The sequence below is a fragment of the Lutjanus erythropterus genome, chromosome 1, assembly GCF_056507025.1.
Source record: "Lutjanus erythropterus isolate fLutEry1 chromosome 1, fLutEry1.hap2, whole genome shotgun sequence".
In the NCBI taxonomy this organism is placed as follows: Eukaryota; Metazoa; Chordata; class Actinopteri; order Lutjaniformes; family Lutjanidae; genus Lutjanus; species Lutjanus erythropterus.
In genome coordinates this window covers 28,461,156-28,481,115 of record NC_139317.1, presented here as the reverse complement: position 1 = coordinate 28,481,115, position 19,960 = coordinate 28,461,156, and the positions used below count along the sequence as shown (strand labels likewise).

At 39.0% G+C, this 19,960-nt stretch overlaps 2 protein-coding genes across 2 annotated transcripts; both read right to left on the bottom strand.

The window, feature by feature from the left end:
• Positions 1-109: 109 nt before the first annotated feature.
• Positions 110-12,947, bottom strand: dna2 (DNA replication helicase/nuclease 2). The gene is made up of 25 exons (XM_084718785.1): positions 12,511-12,947; positions 11,898-11,954; positions 10,204-11,119; positions 9,281-9,386; positions 8,763-8,912; positions 8,307-8,490; positions 7,813-7,961; positions 7,507-7,629; positions 7,129-7,375; positions 6,482-6,596; positions 6,104-6,260; positions 5,697-5,888; positions 5,281-5,523; positions 5,030-5,143; positions 4,051-4,160; positions 3,694-3,803; positions 3,381-3,509; positions 2,957-3,049; positions 2,556-2,749; positions 2,230-2,319; positions 1,768-1,981; positions 1,286-1,375; positions 956-1,141; positions 672-818; positions 110-307 (listed from the first exon to the last, which is right to left on the bottom strand). Exons 1-25 carry the CDS (start codon positions 12,538-12,540, stop codon positions 254-256), a joined length of 4,200 nt encoding a protein of 1,399 aa, XP_084574911.1. The 5' UTR covers positions 12,541-12,947; the 3' UTR covers positions 110-253.
• A 737-nt stretch (positions 12,948-13,684) lies between these two features.
• On the bottom strand, positions 13,685-17,740 carry LOC146333050 (uncharacterized). Its single transcript, XM_084724505.1, has 2 exons — positions 17,519-17,740; positions 13,685-15,679 (listed from the first exon to the last, which is right to left on the bottom strand). The coding sequence occupies exons 1-2, from the start codon at positions 17,682-17,684 to the stop codon at positions 14,733-14,735; spliced, it is 1,113 nt and encodes a 370-aa protein (XP_084580631.1). The 5' UTR covers positions 17,685-17,740; the 3' UTR covers positions 13,685-14,732.
• Positions 17,741-19,960: the final 2,220 nt, after the last annotated feature.

Sequence of the window (19,960 nt, the reverse complement as noted above, 5' to 3'; positions counted from 1 at the left end):
AGAATGTACACAAAATAACCACAGTTGGATTGTGGCATTAGGTGACAGTCAGTGTGAGATACTTTTATAATTTTAGCAGTTTTTTTGTTTTTTTTTTTGTAGTAGTAATGACTCCTGAGCCTCCTGAAGGTCATTCAGTGCTCTGTAGACTGACAGTTGATTTGTGCTCTGTTGAGGTGATCCACAGTCGCTGGTTGCTCCACTGTGAGACGAGATGTGTGACCTGAAACACCATCGTGGCTTTAGTCTTCTGTTACAGGGGAATGCTGGGTAAGGCCTTGTGGGCAGCTGGTGGGAGCTGGATAATGTGAAGTAACGGTTCAGGAAAAAAATGTAGACAGAATAGATGGAAAAAATGTGGTAATTCAAAAACTACATCAAGTTAGTCTGTTTGTTGGGGATGAATGGTGACTTGCTGCTCACATGACTTTTTCACTGGGTGTCAAGATAAATTTGATTAATGTATCACTTACAATATTGCAATTTATTGACTTGTAACATCTGATACTCTACCAATCCAAATCGTTGGTACTGGACATCCTACTGATTCTACCATTATTTCCCCTGTAAGAGTTCATGCTGACAATATTCCCATTAAGAAGTATCATTTTTTTTGTTGAAGAAATGGTAAGTGATATCACAGACTGTGTAAACATGTAATTAAAGGATATCAAGTTCTCTTGCTGGAGATGGTTGAGTAGTTTCTCCACAGGTGCGTAGCGTCGCAGCGTTGTGGCAGAGCCCACCATCAGCAGCTTGTGTTTCGCTCTGGTTATGGCTACATTCAGGCGACGCCAGTCCTTCAACAACTCTCCTAACTATAAATGGAGAAGGAGGAGAGAATCAGGTCACAGGTTCCCTGTCACCTGTTTATTTGTTCATATATCCATGCAGAGATTGAAGCACAGAGAAAAGAGGAGAAACATGAGTCAAAAAAGGGCCAACAAACACTTACAGTTCCTTCCTCTGCAGTGCTCCTGACAAAAGAAAGAACAATCAAACTTTTGTCCCGTCCTTGGTATCTGTCCACTGTATTCACCTCCACGCCAGTGAAAGCAGAGGACTGCAGCAGAGCAGAGATACTCTTCAACTGTTGTCTGTAGGGGGCAATAACACCTATATCACTGGGCTTACACCCCGCCTGAAAAAAGAAGAATAAGCAGGTTACTATGAAAGCAAGCTACAATGATTTTTTTTATATTATTGATTTATTTTTTAAATAAACACATTATGACCCTAATAATCAAGCCAGGACTACAGATTCACTGAATGGCTACTGGTGTACCTTTATCAGCAGTGACAGCAGCTTGTGTATGAGAGCAGCCTCAGTGTGATTGCTTATTCCTCCCTGCTCCACAGACTCCAGTGCTGGCACCTAAAGAAGAAGTGGAGAGAAATAAGATGCAGACCAATACACGTCTATTGTCTTATTCACAACAGTTTTATATTTTACGTAAATCCCTTTCTTCAACAAGTAAAGCAGCTGACTTCATTTCTTGACCCTCTATAACAATCGTCTGAGCTAAACTAACTAACTCAAAACTTTGGCATTCAACAAATGTTGGACAGATGTAACAGAGCTTATTTGTACACTGCAGGAAGTGTACTAGTATTGCTTGATTACATACAGTTTAAGCTAACCAGCTCCTTCATTCACCAATTTAAATTTCCAGTCAAATATCAACATCTCGTCTCTGGACTCATTTTTACTTCAACACAACCCAGTTCAGAAACAACTGCTTTAAGTTTACTGTATATTTTACCAACCATTGAGCAATCTAGGAAGCAAACAGGGTTGCTAGGCAACAGTGCTGCCTGTATCCAAGCCAGGTCGTGTTGGGGATCGGTCTTGGAGTAAGAACCAAGCTCCAACTGGACAGAATGCAGGAAAGGCAGGATGAGCAGGGCTGTGGCCGTCCTCTCCGAACCACACTCCAGCCGTCCTTCATACATCAGGGAGTTACTAAGAGACATAATCTGCCTGAAAACACACAGCACACACTATTTAGTATGGAGTGGGAAACATTTTGATTTGACTCTCAGCATGCTATTTTGTTGTTCATGTACATAGAATTAAGTTTTCTTAATCCTGAAAAGTAGTTTTAAGCTCCACTAACGTGCTAACATACTGAGCCATTTGAATGGACAAAACTTTATTAAAAGATAAGCTCATAACAAACCAGACAAGATCACTGAAGCACACAGTGTTGTCTGTGTATGTGGATTTACCTGTTCATTCGGTACTGCACGTTGAGATGCACCACTGCTTCACTATGGAGCTCCAGTCGCTTGAACAGACTTTCATCCATCCCAAGTGACCTAGAGAAAAAAAAAAGAAAAAAGAAATTGATGATTTCTGACATTTTAACTTTGCATTAATAACCTAAGTGAATTCATTCATACATTCATTACGTGCTGAACCTTAGCCATAATCATAAATGATTGTGAAAAGATTCATGTTCTACCCTCATGACGACAAATAACTACATACTGAGTATCTAAGACAATAGGTCCCTCCTCAACATACACCTCATCTACACACACAGACTCTTTACCTGGCTTCCTGGTTTTGTACGATTGGTGGCAGTTGTTGGTGATCTCCAACCAGGACAAATCTCCTTGCAAAGAACAGGGGTCCCAGACAGATAGGCTGGCTGATCTGTGAGGCTTCATCAACAATGCAGAAATCAAACCGGCGACGTGTGAAAATGGGATGCTTGATGCCCATACAGGTGGTTCCCACTACCAGCTAGAAAGAAAGAGTGGATCAGAATTGAACGGTATGTTGTTTAATCATTTTATCTAAATGTTCTAAGTTATGATATCTATATGTGAAATGTCTTGTAGCAAGAAAAAAATGTCTAAAACAAAACAGCAGTACAGATTTCAGATTATATAAAATCAATCAAAGCTGGATGCTGTTTAGACTAGAATTTTCCACCTGTTAACTCCTCACCTCCTTGTTGTAAAGCTGCTCCAGCTCTGACAGAGTGTGAACTCCTTTCCTCCGGATACTTTCCTCAGTGTAGGGCAGGATGTCTGGATGAACCTGGAGGCAGAAAACAAAAAAAGAAATCAGGAGGGGGTTCTGTGAGAGGACAAAGAGAGATTTAGACTTTGTTTTTAAAATGTTCATTTTTTGGGGTAAACTATTCCTTTAATATTTCAAAAATAGAGATTATACCACCCCCCAAATTTTGACATTTTAATGTATAATTTAAATAATATCAGACAGATTTGTTTTTTCATGAGAGAACAGCTCTTAAAAAAGCACATACATCTACAAAATGACAACATATATTTACTCCTGTAAAACAGATTTGACTTAGACTTATTCACTGAACTGCATTTTACACATTGAATATCAGACTAAAGTGCACCTTCTGCCCCTGCCCGAGGCGCAGAAACCCAACCCGGAAACGCTTCAGCTTCAGCAAGATATTGTCGACAGCAGAGTGGGTGTAGCTGGTCAACAACACACTGAACCCACATGCGTGAAGGATACGGACCTGAAAGAAACAGTGAGGAAGCGACAAAGAGGAAGGACAAATACAGTGGTGGTGGAAACCACATGTGAGAAATAAGAGAGAAAGGTTGGAGAGAGGGTTAGAGTTCTGGTCTCACGAGAGAGTAGATGATATTGACTTATCGTTCAGATAAGGTAAAGTTTACAGATCATGCTTATGAGTTTACCAGGGTGCAGATGGTTGTGGTTTTACCCGTGCCCGGCATGCCAACAATCAGCGTGTAGTCTTTAGATAACAGCACCTTCTTCATGGCCTGCTTCTGGGGTTTGTTGAGACCTACACACACACAAATGCACAAATTGACCAAACAGGCATTCTGCTACACAAGTGATGAGACGTCTCCACATAGGACAATAATGGACAAGGTGTCTAAAGCTTTATATTACTGATTCAAGACTCAAACTAGTTGTCGTTGCCCATTTATAGCACTGTCTCTCGCACTGATGAAAAGATTAACAAACTTAAATAAAGAAAAGGACAAATGACAGTGAATGAAAAAAAGAGAGCGAAGCAGTTTCGTCACCTTTGAGGATGTTGGCCACAGTGTCTTTGGCCTCTCTTGGCAGAACGGAACTGAGGTTGGAAATAAACTCTGGCGGACGAAGGTCAATAACCAGCTCCCTCAGATGGTCACTGGACAAACAGAGATTCTTATTAAACAGTCCCACATTTTTCAGGAAAAAGTCAGAAGTATTATTTCACACAACAAAGAAAAAACATAAAATGTGCAAAGCTTTTTCTTAGACTGTGACTAGGGATGAGTGATTTGATCCATCAGTTCTCACAAGCAAATCATTTGGTATTGATTCTTTAAAAAATGTCATTTAAATACACAGTAGGTGGCTGCTTCACTTCCCAACATTTTCAATACTTTTGCTCAATGTTTGTGCCCTGACATATTTAACTGGCCCGTGTGACATGACCATGCCTGTGAGACAAGACCACCAAGTGTGCAGCTGCAGGACACAACATTTTGTGGTGCAACTGTGCAACATTTCAGCTGTAGATACAAAAAAAATATTACAATAAGATGCATCATTTGTGACAAGAAGGTGTCACATAGCAGCAACATGCATTTAAAAAAAAACACACCCTGAAAGTTACAAGCAGGCTGAACAAGAACAAGATGATTATTATCATCATGTTTATTATAATATTTCTGTAAAATAAACAATTTTTACACTTGTAAGTATAAGCATTTTTATTTCATTGTAGTTATATTTGCTTTTGTAATAAATTCATTATTAATGGCCAGTATGTGTCATGTGACTTTCCAATCTTTTTTGTTAACAGCTGTCATTATTTTCATTATTATTTTTAAAAATTACATATCAATTTAAAAAATTCAGTATCAACACTGATTAAATTGCGCCAAAAAGTATCAGTAATGGATTGGATGAAAAAAGTCTGGCAACATCCATCCCTAACTGTGACCGTGTTAATTTCCTAAGAATAAGTTGGTTTTACCGTCACATCTTAATATTACATTTTGCTGTACCTACCTGTCCTGGCAGTTTTCCATCAGTCTGGAGATATTGGTGAGGTGAGTGCTGAGCCCCACCACACCTTCATCACGGTCCAATCGAAACAACACACCATTGAACTTAGACAGGTCTCTAAAAAACACATTAAACGACAAAACAGGTGTAAATCAGGTTAGTGAATTCAACTGAGCAGCTGGCAAAAATCCAAACAGTTCACTGTCCTCTGCTTAAATACTTCACACAGTAGGTGGATGTGGGTTCCTTCTCACCTGTCTAGAGTGCAGCCAATTGATGTCTTGCTGACCTCACACAGGTATCCTGTCGCTAAACCAACCAGATGGCCTTCCTGGTCGCTGACGACGATGCGATCCCCACTGGTCAGACCGCTGTTGGTCAGACCCTTCTGTGGTGCTGCACTGCTCCGCTGGAAACGATGGAGGAAAACTCCTTCAGACTGCACAGTGACTGGGCCACTGAGCTGCACGTTCCCCACACAGCTCCCATTCTTCTCACTACAAACACAGGTCAGGGTATCTATTGGAGTTAAATCACTTAAATGGTGCAATCTAAGCAAATGCTCCACAGTGTAGTTTTTATATCCAATACTGGGAATGTTTCACGGTGGCTCACAAGGGAAAAGACTATGAGTGTTCACATGCGTAAATTTGAGAGACCAGCTTCTTACCTCTCCTCAGCCGTCCAAAGCCAAACACGCTTTCGTCCGTTCTTGGTTTCCATGGTTGCAGCCTCAAGGCAGCAGAGCAGCAGCCAATGGGAAAAATAGCTCATGTGTGTTGGGGTCAGGTGACCCGTCTCCTGCTGCAGAAAGTCACCCACAACATCCTCGTAGTCTTCTGCAGAGCGCCCGTCCACCGCTCTGTAGAAAGTGAGGACAGGTGTGAAGAACGAGGGGTGCAAAGAGAGGAAGTGGCAAGTAGACAAGATGGAAGAACTACTAACTATTGCCACGCACCATCTTAAGATACGAGATAAACAGTTCATTGTATAAACTTGAATATGCTGGCTGATGCATTTTAGAAAAATTCTGATGCTTGAATTTTCACAGCAGCAAAATACGTTTTAAGAGTTTACCTCTCGTACAGAGCACAGTTTTTCCTCTGAGGACAGTACTGACAGGTTTGTCTGTTTGTCAGGATGTCAGGAAGTCTAGACAGACGGCTTCGGTCTGGAGCTTTCTCCACACAGTTGTTAATGTGATGAACCAGGGTGTTTCTCAGCTTCAGCAGCTCTGAGATGAGAGAAAAACAATGAAAAGATAAGGTTTCACTGCACCTTGTGACTATAATGACTCACCAAGTTCTTTGAAAAGACATTTTGATCTTATTCTGTCGCATTAGAAAATAGTCAAAGATTCTACATTTATTACTGATAAAAAAAAGATAATATTTTGATATGATTGTTTACAACTAGTGTTGGGCAGGTTGGCACACATGCAGTGGTATACTATACCTCTGCGGTCCATGTGACTGGCCACTACCGGGTGCAGGTTGCCAGTCTTAAGGTAAAGCAGGAAGCCGGCTTCAGGATTGTACCTCTCCAAGCTCATCAGAGTGTAAAGAATCACCTACTCACAGAAAAACACATGTATATGAAACCATCTTTAATCAGATGACCTGATTAAATCTGTATGACATACAATAATACTGCACCATACAATAATATGTTCCTCTCCGCAGAAGTTTAATTTAAAAGACGTGCAGTCTATGGCTACGACTTATCTATGAAATCATCTCTTATACGCTATAAAAATAGAACTAATTGATTATAGAATAATGCAAACCACAAGTTGGTCTCCCTCATTGTTTTGATCCCATCCATTATTACCCAGCTCTTAAATTCTCTGAAACCTAGCCAGAGTTGAATCACCAACCTGAGCCAAACATGGAAAACAGGAGAATTTAAGTATTTTTTTCAGGACAGCACAAAATTTTCCAAGACGTTTTACCTTTCATCTCATTTTCCATGCATTTTCGAAGACTGGAAGATTAGTCAACTGTTTTCCAAGTTTTTCTGGACACTTAGAAACACTGCTTTTCACCCGACCCCACCAGTCTATGAATCTGTCTACATAGTTGACCACACTGTGGTCCACCGACCTGACTGCGATGCTCTATCGAGTTTGACTCCCTTCCAGTTTTCAGCTCCAGAGGGATGGTCTTCTCCTCCGATGTTCTGCAACCACCGTTTCGTGGTCTTTGGATTCGAACCCGTGCCGTCACATCAATTTTCCCTTTCAGACCAAATCTCGGTGACCACACATTCTCTTCTATATCTGCCAGCTCTGTGATTGTGACAACAGTTGCAGAGTCCTGACATTTGCTTGGAGCTCTGCTGTTGCCAGGGCTGAGGTTGACAGAGACAGACATGCAATCAGCTCTTTAAGTTGATTTAATTCTATTTAATTTTAAAAGACAGAGAGAATGGAAGAGAAGGACATGTAAGATGTTGAGGTGTGTGTGCCTGTGTGTATTTACATTTTGAGGCTGATAGCTTTTGGTGTTGGGGAGCTGAGGTATTCCTTTGCCCAAAGTTCCAATGAGGGCAGATAATCATGCAGCTCCTGCTTCATTTCCTCCTGAGTTACACCCAAACTATACCTACAGACACATGGACAAAACACAAACATAACTGAATAACATGATATATCACAACGCAACACAGTTAAATCTACAGGGAACATCTTCTTGATTCAAACGCTCTGCTCTGAAAAACTGTGAATTGAATAGTGACAGACAGGAAGAGGTCTGCAACACCTTCCTGATTAAAATCTAACCACTTACATGTCTCCCAGGAACTGAGGACTGTGGAGGGCCTCGTCAGCTAGCTTAGACAGTGTCTCCAAAGAAAAATCTTTAGCTGTAGCTGCTCTCTGGAAGACTTCATGGACCATGGTGCCGTTCAGCATTTGCTTGGAGCCACCGTCAAAACTCTACATCACAGCAAACAGAAAGAACAGGAGAGGATAAAGAGCAATGTTTTATTTAGGTATGTCTACTCAAAATGAGATGAAGACAACACAATATAAGTTAATGCACAATGTCAATCAACAAAAAACTTTATCTGGATATTTTAAACTTAACAAAATATATTATTGCAAGGTGACTACACTGCATTATGTTAGCACCTTTTGTACACTTTAGGTTTATGAGTAGACGTTATGTTGTTTTGTATTTTCATTACACTGTGCAAACTGTACTGCCCACTTCAGGATAAAAAAGGAAATTTAAGGGAAAAAAAAGTAAGTTACATTGATCATTCACAAAAAGCCTTTTACCTTGAACATATCTCCCAGTACGGCACGCCTCATGCAGCGGATGGAGCTTGAGATGCTGGTACCGGAGATGAGGCTATCGGGTAGCAACACCAGGAAGCCCTGCTCTCTGTCGACTAACCAGCATCCACCATCAGAGTGACCCTCCAGGTGGACCACATCCCCACGACAAACAGGCGTCATCTCCCTGGAAACAGCAGAAGAAGAATCGTTTTATGCTCATATTAAGACACAGTGGGGTGAGGATATGCCCTTAATTAAATATTTGGATTTTATGTGACTAACACACAAGTCATCAAGTCAAATGTTTTTATGATTAAAAGAATGAAGTTAAAAAGTCAGCAATGATTTCACAAATCTGAGCTGCATCTGGGCATTGAGGGGGAAACTGTGATGTGCATTACATTGAAAATGAGGAATTAAATAAGAGTGGAAGACCCTAAAACACATCATTATTACCATCCATCTTTGAGCAGACACTTCTCAGTTGGATGGAGAGATCTGGAGCATGTGATAGTCAGTGTCTTGTGGCCAGGCCTCTCCTCCACGTCTAACACCCAGTAGCGGTTGTTTATGCCTCCTGAAAGGATCACATGATCTGGGACCTTCCTGTAGAAACAGAGTAGACATCTATCATATCTACTTATGCTTTCTTCCATCAACAATGCCTTTTGTCATATTTAAAAACATGAAAGAATTAATTCAACTGGAAGAATAAACATATAGGTCCTAAGGGTGATTAGTAACTTGCTAAACACAAACTCAGTGAGAGGGTACTATCAAGGCCAGACACAGTGTGATATGAGCTCTTCAGTAGTGCTTGAACCCACATACTGTATGCAGCCCATGTGCCATGTGTTCTCATTTCTGCGTCATCTCTCTCCCTCTGTTAGTGACATGACAACATTTACTGTCACCTGACCTGATTAAACTCTGCACCAACATTCTCTAAGCCGGTGTGTTCACGTGTTTCTCACCAGGGTTTTTTGGGTTTATCCTCTGTGACAAGACCTTCATTATTCATCTGCTCTGTAAACCAGCCCTCGCCCAGCTGCTCCTCCACAGGACATACTGATGCCATTCCTGTTAAAAAAAAAACAAAAAACAAAGTAACAAATAGAGGGATGAGAATTAATTCAATTCAAATACTTCCTCCCTTAAGGAGCAATTCAAGGAAAGCGAGCATACAAAAAGACGTGTTTACAGACTATATATAAAAATATGACATTTGGAAGACATACACAAATATTTGGATAAGATCAAAAGTACAGGTGCATTTATTAACCTATACACAAAGCAAACTGACCGTTTCTTGCACTGCAACTGTTCACAAGTTTACCCAATTAGAGTAGTGCGTACACTGTATTAACTGATTATTGATATGATATGACACTCAGTATACAGTCATCTTTGTAAAACTATGAAATAGTTTAAATCTGGTCTTTTCCTGGTCTTAAGGGCTGCATTCCTGGTAAGTGAGACCATGTTTTTAAATCAAGGGTTCATCACACACACTTCTCTTTTGAACTCTGTTTTTCAATGAAAAGATGCATTCAAGTGTGTTGAGGAGAATTTTGCAACACACCTACTCTTTAATTGCTGTCAGACATAGTAGCACTGCATCAATTAATTGATTAATTGATTATTTGCAACTATTAAAAAAAGCTTATTTTGATGATCAAGTAATCAAGACTAATTTATTAAGGAAACAAAGGTCAAATTTCTCTAATTCCAGTTTCTTAAATGTGAATACTTTATGGTATCTTCACTCGACTATGACAGTACACTGTCAAATACAAGACATTTGACTTAAACAACTTTAACAACATTCAGTTCTCATTAGAATAATGACAATTATATACAAAACGTGATAGGTGACAACCAAAATGTATAAGTGTACCTCCAGCTTGCTCCTGATCTGACGATGTCACATTGTCTCCATTTCCATTCGATGATGTCACAGTTGTTCTTGTAGCTTCTTTCTTGTCGATATCGATCTCTCCTTCCTTTGCACTTCCTTGTGCTGCAGGTGTGACAGTTTGTACACTGGGTTTGTGCATGTGAACAGTCAGAGTGTGAGTATCCTGATCCAGACGAGTGTGTGCGTTTCCACTGGCTTTCACCTCAGCTGCCCTCTGTTTTGTTATCACAGTAAAACCAGAAACTTTCTCATTTTTATCTCTCTCTTCCATGTCTCTCTTCAGTGCCACTGTTTTGTGTTTGCTGTCATCAAAGACATCATCAGTATCTCTGCTGTGACCCTCTGACTGGTCACTGGACAAATGAGATGTCTTCAGAGGGCCAATCGCAGCAGTCGTAACTTTCAGGTTACTACGTATGGGGCTGAGTACAATTCTTTGTTCCAGTGGATTGGCATTTCTTAGTCTTTTGACATTGTGGGACTCTTGAGGAGGGCTGATGAATCTTTTAATGGAGGCAGAACGCCCCTCCTCCCTTTTGGCTTTTCCTCCGTACTCGATCACAACTCTCCGTACACTCTGCCCTTTGGATCGGGGGCTACGACAGATGGGGGACAGCTGGCCGAGCTTCTCTAGGCTCACCGCCTCTCTGCTGGGCCGGGGGCTCAGTGTGCCTGCATCTCTTGAGGAAGAAAGCCTCATCTGACTGGTGGGGGTCTCAGGTACGGAGAGGAGAAGATCTGGTGAGGCTGGTAGGAGGTTTTCAAGGTCCCCAAGGATACTCCTCTTTAAGGGGGAATGAATTCTGAATGTAGAGGTTTGGCCATCTTTGATCTGAGGGTCAGTCTTGGCAACTGCAGTGGCAGTGATGGATAATTTTGTTGAAGATGACAAGTCCTACAAGCAACACAACCAAATGAGTATATTAATACATAACATAAAAAATAATTAGTGGTAAATTGCTTATTTATGGTTTATGCAAATGAAAGAGGGACCGAGTGTGCACACATGCCGATGAAAATATTTAGGTGCAAGACAATAAATATGACTGGTGGGTGCGAAGGAAAAAATCTGCACAGTTAGACTTTCTTTAAAAGGCAATGTTCCTGCAATGGATGTTTTTGGCAGAAAAGAAAGAAGATAAAGAAAAATAAGCTACATTAAAAGTACATGAAAACAGAAAAGTGTGGGATTAACAGAATATAAAACACAATAAGATGAGTAAAACAGTAACATCTTTGGAAAAAGCAACTTCAGGAGGAAAGTAATGAATTTAAGGCAAAGGAAAAATAATCTGCCCAAAATAAAAACACTGAGGAATTAGATGTGGCCAATACTATTAATCAACTAGCTATCAATGTTGCTATCTAATCTGGTTATATTGGTTGTCTTTTCTTGATCTTAAAGGTTTTATTGCAGCCATGCAGTTTAACTTTCCAGACCATCTGATCATTTACTAAGTGAAATGAAAAGTAGATGCATCTACCTGTTTTACCATTATATTTCAAAACTATCATTTGTCTAAATCACACATCAACATGGGATTTTGATGGTCCTGTCACAACCCCGAAAAAAATCAGGAAAAAGCCAAAAAGCAAAGAAAAGGTAGTAAGGAGAAGAACAACTCACTAAAGAAAAACCAACAACAAAAAAACCAAAAAACAATCCCATTTACCTTCTGGTGGTTTTGAGAGGAGAAGAAAGAAGAGATGTTCTTTTGCCCTGCTGGAGCCTGACAGAAAGCACAAAGCAAACATTTACAAACATTTCTCTGGTGCCTTATTTTGTTGTTGTTGTTGTCCAACAAGAAAGCAAGTTAAAACAGAGCTTACTGTTTCAAATGAGAACACATTTGACAATTCAGATTGTAAAAAAGATCTACAAATCAAGCATCTATCAGTGATAAAGTCCTGGCAACAGCAACAAATTACTGCTCATTTGGACAACAAATACGTAAGGTTACATACGTATCTAATACGTAATTTGAACACTCGGCTGTGTAAAAGGTCTCGTTGTTCATAAAGTCATGACTGTGTGGAAAATCTTGCTTTTCTGTTTCTGGTATACCATGTTGTTGACAGTAAAATCAAAGATGCTCCAGATGAAGAGAATTCAATTAGTTAACGCTAAATGAAACAGATACACCGCCGAGTTAATAAGAGACTGTTTAACAATACACTTTATCATTAGAAACTGGTTCGTTACTTTTAAATTCTCTCCTCAGTTATTTTTGTGTCTTTGTGACAGACAAAAATATCCGCTAGCAAAGTTAGACCTTGTGAACTCACCTTGGTTTTCTTCAGCTTAGTCCTGTTCATGGTCACTCTGATAAGACTACACACAGCTGTATGTCTTTGTGTGCTTGTAGAGTCAGCTGGTAGAGGTAATAGTAATGAGGTAGAGCTGAATAAGCTGTTTATTAGCAATAACGGACCGACGACGTTGTCGTAGAGACGCTAGCATCAGCTAACGTTACGGCTATCAGCTTAGAGCTTATTTTGTTTAATTTTGAACGACTCTGCATTTCCACAACCAGCAGATTGTTGACTACTGACCAAACGTTTCTTTTCCGTGAAAACTACCGGGCTGGTTCAAAGTTTGGAGTCATCTTCTCGATGGTCTGTCAGCTGTCTCTGTACATATTTAAAAGTCTGGGGCGCCAAAGTTTCAGCTTCGCGCAACGGAAGTGACATTAAAGAGCACTTCCGCTATAAACGTTTTTTTTTTTTTTCTGGTCGTATCTAGAAGGGAACCGCATACCCGCGGAAGATCTCGCAAGAGTGATAATTTTATCCCAATTCATGATCTTTCCCTGACCCAAACCAAGTGTTTCCTGACCCTAATCCCATCTAGACTCCAACCACAGCGTTGTCGCATTCTTAAATCAAATGAACTTGTACGAGATGTTAAATAAAATTAACAACTCATACAAATCTCGCGACAGTTTCGCAAATCAACGGTTCTCTTCTACAGAGGACTCTTGTTCAGGGAGCACCAAGAGCAACAGATAACAGCATATCTGTAAGACTGTAGACCATTAAGACCATAAGGGTCTTTAAAACCAATCCCTTTTCCCTTTTATAATTTACTTCTTTAAGTTAAAAAAAAGTTTCATGTATTTATGCCTAACTTTTATTACTTTCTCTCAAATTATTAGCATTATATATTATATTATATTTATATTTAAAACACGAGTAATACAGTTAGCAAATAATTCAAATGGAATTAAAAAAAATGTGTAGCATATTTTTCAACATATTTTGACAACTACAGTTAATCCCATAAAAAAATAAGCATTTGTCTAATTTTGAAGGACAAAAAAACTGGAGCAAACTCCATCTGCTGATGAAAATGTGAACAGTGGCTGAAAGCTACAATAAATAATAATACTAATAGTACTAATACAACAACAACAACTACTACTACTACTACAAATACTACTAATAATAACAATAATAATAATTTCTTGATCAAACTCCCTCTTGATGTACTAGAAAGGTTTATTAGTTTTCCCAGAAACTGAGAGAGACAGTCATAAAATACTATTTCATAAATATGTACATGATATTCCATCAAAGTCACTAAACACATTTTTGTACTTTGGACCTCAGTCACAAAATGCATTCTGCCCTATAACAGAGCTGCTGACAGTGGGACTTTCCGTCATGCTATCTATGTCTTTGAGGTTTCAAACAGCAGAAAACAGAGCAGTTTATAATCACTGAATTCAGAAAACATCTCTATTTTTGAGGCATGACATCCACAATAATGTAAAACTCAGTCTATCTAGTTGCTGAATATCTAATTTCAGTTTAGATGATTTACTGACATGACCATAATAAAGCACAGTATTGCTAAAATATCTAAGACCTCATTTGCGTCTGTGAATTAGGGTCAATTAACAAAATTACACACTACTTTCTCAAATGAATAGCTTTTCCCATCAACAGGTTGACCAATGATTATACAGTAGAAAAAAATCAATAGGTATTATTTTTCTTCTATCAGATCAGTTAAAATTCACAGAAACATGATACAGAGAAAACTAAATACAACAAAGATACTAGAAATAGAAAATACTTTATTGACTACCCTTTGTGTGCCCAATGCAAAAACTTGGCTTTGCTTACATGTGCAGGGACTGATATTAAAAAGCAGTACATTCACATAGCACAGCAAAAGACAAAGGTAAAATATGTCATTCATGAAATACTGGAAAATACGTCACTGACAAACCAATGATGAGGTACAGCTGCCTTGTTGTTCAACTGAAAAAAAAAAATGTGATGACTACACTCTACAGAAAAATACTTGACAGTACTTTATTGTACAGGAAAAAACTATATTGAAAGATATTATAAAGAAAATTCTTCATATAAGGTTTGATTTATTTCTGAATGTGGAAAAATATCATTTTACTCCTGTAATGTGAGTCACTGTCCACTCTAGAAATTTATTACATAATCAACATGGAACAAATGTAATAATTTCATATAATTTCAGTTCCAATCTATACATTCTCTCCTGCGTGAGTCTTCATGTGAATAATTAAATGGGAGCGCCGAATGAATCTTTTCCCACAAGCAGTGCAACTATATGGCCTCTCTCCTGAATGAGTCTTCATGTGTCGCGTTAGATTAGACTGAGCGCTGAACTTCATATTACACACAGAGCAAATGTAAGGTTTCTCGCCAGTGTGAATTATTGTGTGCTTTATGAGATCTGCTTTTTCTCTAAAACTTTTACCACAGTCGGGGCAGCTGTGAGGTTTCTCTCCCGTGTGGATTCGTATGTGCGCGTTCATGTTTCCAACTTGTGTGAAGCCTCTGCCACAGAAGCTACATGTGTACGGTTTCTGTCCGGAGTGAGAATTCATGTGAGTCTGCAGGTAAGAGCGCTGGATGAAGCTTTTTCCGCAAACACTGCAGCTGTAAGGTTTCTCTCCTGTGTGTGTCTTCATGTGGCGAGTCAGAATGGATTTAATCCTGAAGTTCTTGCTGCAGATGCTGCAGGTGTACGGTCTGTCTGCTATCTCGCCTGCTGGCTGCGGTGTCTTCCTATTTATACCTCTGTCCTTCCACTCATCATCACTGACTTCACTCATCTGACAGTCGCTGTTTGGCTCTGAGGCACCACAGGCTTCTTTATCAGGCTCTGATTTCAGCTGTTCAGATGAGCTGCCAGGCAGACAGTCTTTATTTTCAGCTTTTTGGGTTTGATGTGAGAGCTGTCCACCATCTTCATCACTTCTTTGCACATAAATTATATTGAACATGGAGTCTTTGGTATCAGCCTCCTCCTGCTCCTTTTTAGCAGCCTCAGCGGTCCACAACTCCTCCTCCTGTTCTTCTTTAATCTGCAGGGGCTCCTCGTCACCTTCACACAGGTCAGTCTCTTTCTCACAGTGATCCTGTTCAGAGGGAGCATCGTCTTCCTGGACACAGAGCTGCAGGGGGGCTGAACAGAATCACACACAAGTAAAGAAATTTAGCCTAAAGTTTGATCAAATATTAATGTATATATATTTAAAGGGATAGTCCACCCAATAATGAAAATTCAGTCATTATCTACTCACCCTCGTGCTGACTGAGGGTTGGGTTTATTTTTTTAGTCTCCAAAGAGACTTGGATTACACCAGACGAGCAGAATGGAGGCATTTATGTTTTCATTCTGTTGTTTTTTATTTTTTACCTGACCTTCAACTGGCAAGAGTGTGAGTAAATAATGACTGAATTTTCATTTTTGGGTGAACTATCTCTGTAACAGAGAGCTAGACTAGACCTTGTAGGACATGACGATGTATTCCAGTACGTAAAAATCCTTTGCATGGTTATGTTATGATGTGTAGTTCTGCTGATGAAAAGATAGGAGCAGCAACAGTATAACTACAGTCTTCCGTTGCACAAGACAACAAGTGCAGTGACAAACAAACACGTATAAAAACAAATATAAACAATACAGATTAACTTTTTTTCAACTTTAGCAATTATATAAAAATGTTTAGAGCCAAGAAGTCATCTTAAGTACACTCCTCATTTTGTTAAAACTGTAATAGTATACACAATTCAGACTTTATTATGTTTTTAATGCAGCTGGGAAGATGATAGATAAAAGATAAAAGTGACTGTGTTTATTAAGTTACTAGTAACAGCCGCATGACTATTTGTCTCTATCTGAGGCTCACAGAGCATCACAGACACATGCAATCAAATGGATTAGACTCACGTGCTTAACCAAATTATACACCACTTATTTGAGAGAAAAACAAAGGTTATGTCATTAATCACAACTCACCTTCTGCAGTGCAAAACTATATCTGCTTATTGGCTACAAAAACATTAACAAGTATGACTGGTCCAACGTGAGCCTGAAAAAAGCTCTCAAAATGTTTTTTTTTTCCCTCAAAAAATGTCTACTAGTGAATTTGGGTAATAATTGTACTTTTCACTTCTTCTAATAGAGACTCTTTTTTTTTATTAAGCATGTGATTTAAGAGGTTATCACATTTTTTTTTCTGTGAAATCAAATGTAAAAGGCAAATTTACCAAGACACAGACTAACATCCCTACATGAAAGTCTGTTACTTCCCCACCGAGTTAAATCAAACATGATCCAAATTAATAGTATTTTTTTCTTTTTAAAAATGTCATTGTCATTTATGTTGAAACTGCAACTTTGCATCAAATCTCACCAGGGGACTTAACTAAATTCTTTTTTCTTTTGCTTACTAAACTGTAAAGAAGAGGTGAGCAGATGCAGTGATGTCTGCTTTGACAGACATTTCTTCCACACAAAGCCTGTTTTCATGGAAGGACTTTAAAATTTACTGTGGTCTAGACCACAATATTGTTTACAAAATCAGAAAAATAACATGCCAGCGTAATTACTAGCTTAATTATGTGACTTACTGTATAGTCACTATTTATTACCAGGAACAGGACAGAAACACAGGCGAATTATTGTGTAATCATATTTTGGGCACAGGACCACTTTATAACAGATATCCCTTTTTAATAACAGAGTAAATGACAAACTGCTCCTAATCGCTTTTCTATGAAGGTGGCACTGACAACCGTTAAGTGCCAGTGACAGCCATTTTGCATCCCCCTCCCATATTTCAGGGATGCAAAATGGCGTTACATGCCGTCTCCTGTGACACAGAGTGGGTATTTGGGGAGTGGTCCAGACGAGTGCAGGCTCTAGTCCATGTTAACAAACGCTGTCCAGATTAAATGAGGAGTAAAGACCCTCAGTCTCAGTGCTGTCTGGAGGTTAAAGTTAACCGGGTGTCGTTACCTTTCCTCCCGGTCAGACTCCGCTGTTGTTGGTCGACATCCTGCTTTGAACGAAGAACTGTCTCCTCATATTCTTTAATAGTTTGTTCAAACAGGCTGAATATGTCCTCTGCAGCGGCTGTCAGTCGCTCACCGACCAAAGCTTTTAGTTTGTCTGTTTTGAACATTTCCGCGGCTGACACAGACCTTCAGTTTGATCTGACGGGCTGACGGCTCCTCGCTGGGTTGCCAGATTTCGCGAAAGAAATAAGTAATCTCAACTCTCAATTCCCTAAACACAGTGATGAGTGAAAGAAATAAAAATACTAATGCATTACTATCAAAACAATACAAGTAATTATACAAGTAAGAGTCCTCTATTCTACTACTCTACTCTATTGTGTATGTTTTGTCAGCAAAATTTAGGCCTAATTAAAATATCAAAAGTAAAGCAGTCTATCATGCAGTAAAATGGTCCCTGTTTGTGTTTTACTATCATATGTGAATTTTTTAAAAAAAATAAATGGATATAATTTATATTACTGCAAAATTATGTTGATTTTACTGCTCTTGCCTTGCTCATTTTAATTACTTTATATAATATTGAGCAGTTCGAAATAAACCATAGATATATTTCTTTTATTTACCAGAAAACACACTGAAGATAAATTATTATCACTGTCTATTTTGGCACACAGGCTGATAATTGTTGCATTTGTAATTAATATAATTTCCAATATATGTGCTTTATGCAGCTGGAAAGTTTGTCAGTGAAGTGGACATTATTTATTATGTGACTGCATATTATTAGATGTTATTGATTTATAGGAAGACAGATAAAAGTCCTGACAATGCAAAAAAAAAAACCAAAAAAAAACTTGTCCTAGTCATGTCCAAGGAAATAACAAGCGATACTAAGCACAAAAGTAAAATTGCTTATAATGAACAGACATGGCAACACATCAGAAATTGAGGCACACGATGGACTCAATCCCACTACATGATGGAGCTTTGCTGCCATCCACTGGCCATGAAACAAAACTCTGAAGTAAAACCAGAGGCATGAAGAAATCTGGCCATTTCAACAGTGGATTTTCCAGATTATCAGGTTATGCGGATATTCACATTGCAGTTTAACACTTAATGTGACATTTTAAAAGATTGGACCAGTTACAAATTCAGGACTGTGTATTTTACAACACCTATTATCTACCTACCTGCCCAAGTGTCTCAATTAGAATAAACCAGATTTGCAGTTTGCGTTTGCAGTTGCTGACCAGGAGATGACAGCAGACATCCTGGTAAAACACACAGTATATGCATGCAAATCACAACAGAGAGTCAAAAGTGTAGAATTTAGATTTGAGTTCATGACATTAATGACTGCAACACTTTCATTTGGAACTTTAAAATGCCACTGCTATTTATATTATGAATAATATTTGCTTCAGTCAGAGCAGTAGTCAGAGAGAAATGCCTCGTGTCTGAATGGTGCTATATAAAGGTGCCTTTTGCCTTTAACCAAAAAATCCATTTTAGAAATGACTTAAGATATTTTACTTCTTTGATTTATTATTATTACTATTTTATTTCTATTAGTGTATACTTTAATTTGACGTGTTTTTTAGCAAGCTACTTTGTGTACCTGCTAGGCTTTTGAAAAATACCAGAAGTACCATTCATGGTATTGTTAGTTCAGACGTGAGGATTAAAGTCAACTGTGTCAGTATGGTCAGACAATAACATACCATTGAGGGGCCCACACACACACACACACACACACACACACACACACACACACACACACACACACACACACACACACACAGCAGCAGCAGAACAGAGATGAGGTCAGCCACCATGTAAACTTCACATGCCACTGTGACAGATGCTTCCACACCAGCTCGTTCTGCACAGACCCCGCACCTATTCATAAAGTCCGGCTAAAATTAAAATGTATTTTTGTTTTCCACAGTGATATGGAGTTTTTGCATCAGGCTCGTGTCCTCAGCTGTTAGTCAGATCGAAAATGGGGGAGAAAAATACAGTCTTTAAAGTCTGTGTGCTCACAAATGGCTCTCTTGTGAATAATTCTGGTTTGTGTCTACATGTGGCACTCTGTCCTGTCTGTTTACACTCGGCTGTGAGCTGGTATAACATAAACACTTGTAAAAGAATTGGAAGTAAGACTAAAAATATACAACATAGTACTCCTAACAGTAATATAATGATTCTTCACTTTCCTGCTTCTTCACCAGCTCATTGTATTACTGAAAACATCCTGGTGTCATTTATAGCATTTCAAGTGTTAAATCTTCCTCACTCTGCACTTGAGGGACTCATGAATGATATAAGGACTGGTCTATCAAATTCAGTTCAGTTTGATTTCCAGTTCACACCAGAGCTCCCTCAATTATTCTGCGTCTGATAGCAGCTGACACACTCCTGAAATGTGAATCAACCA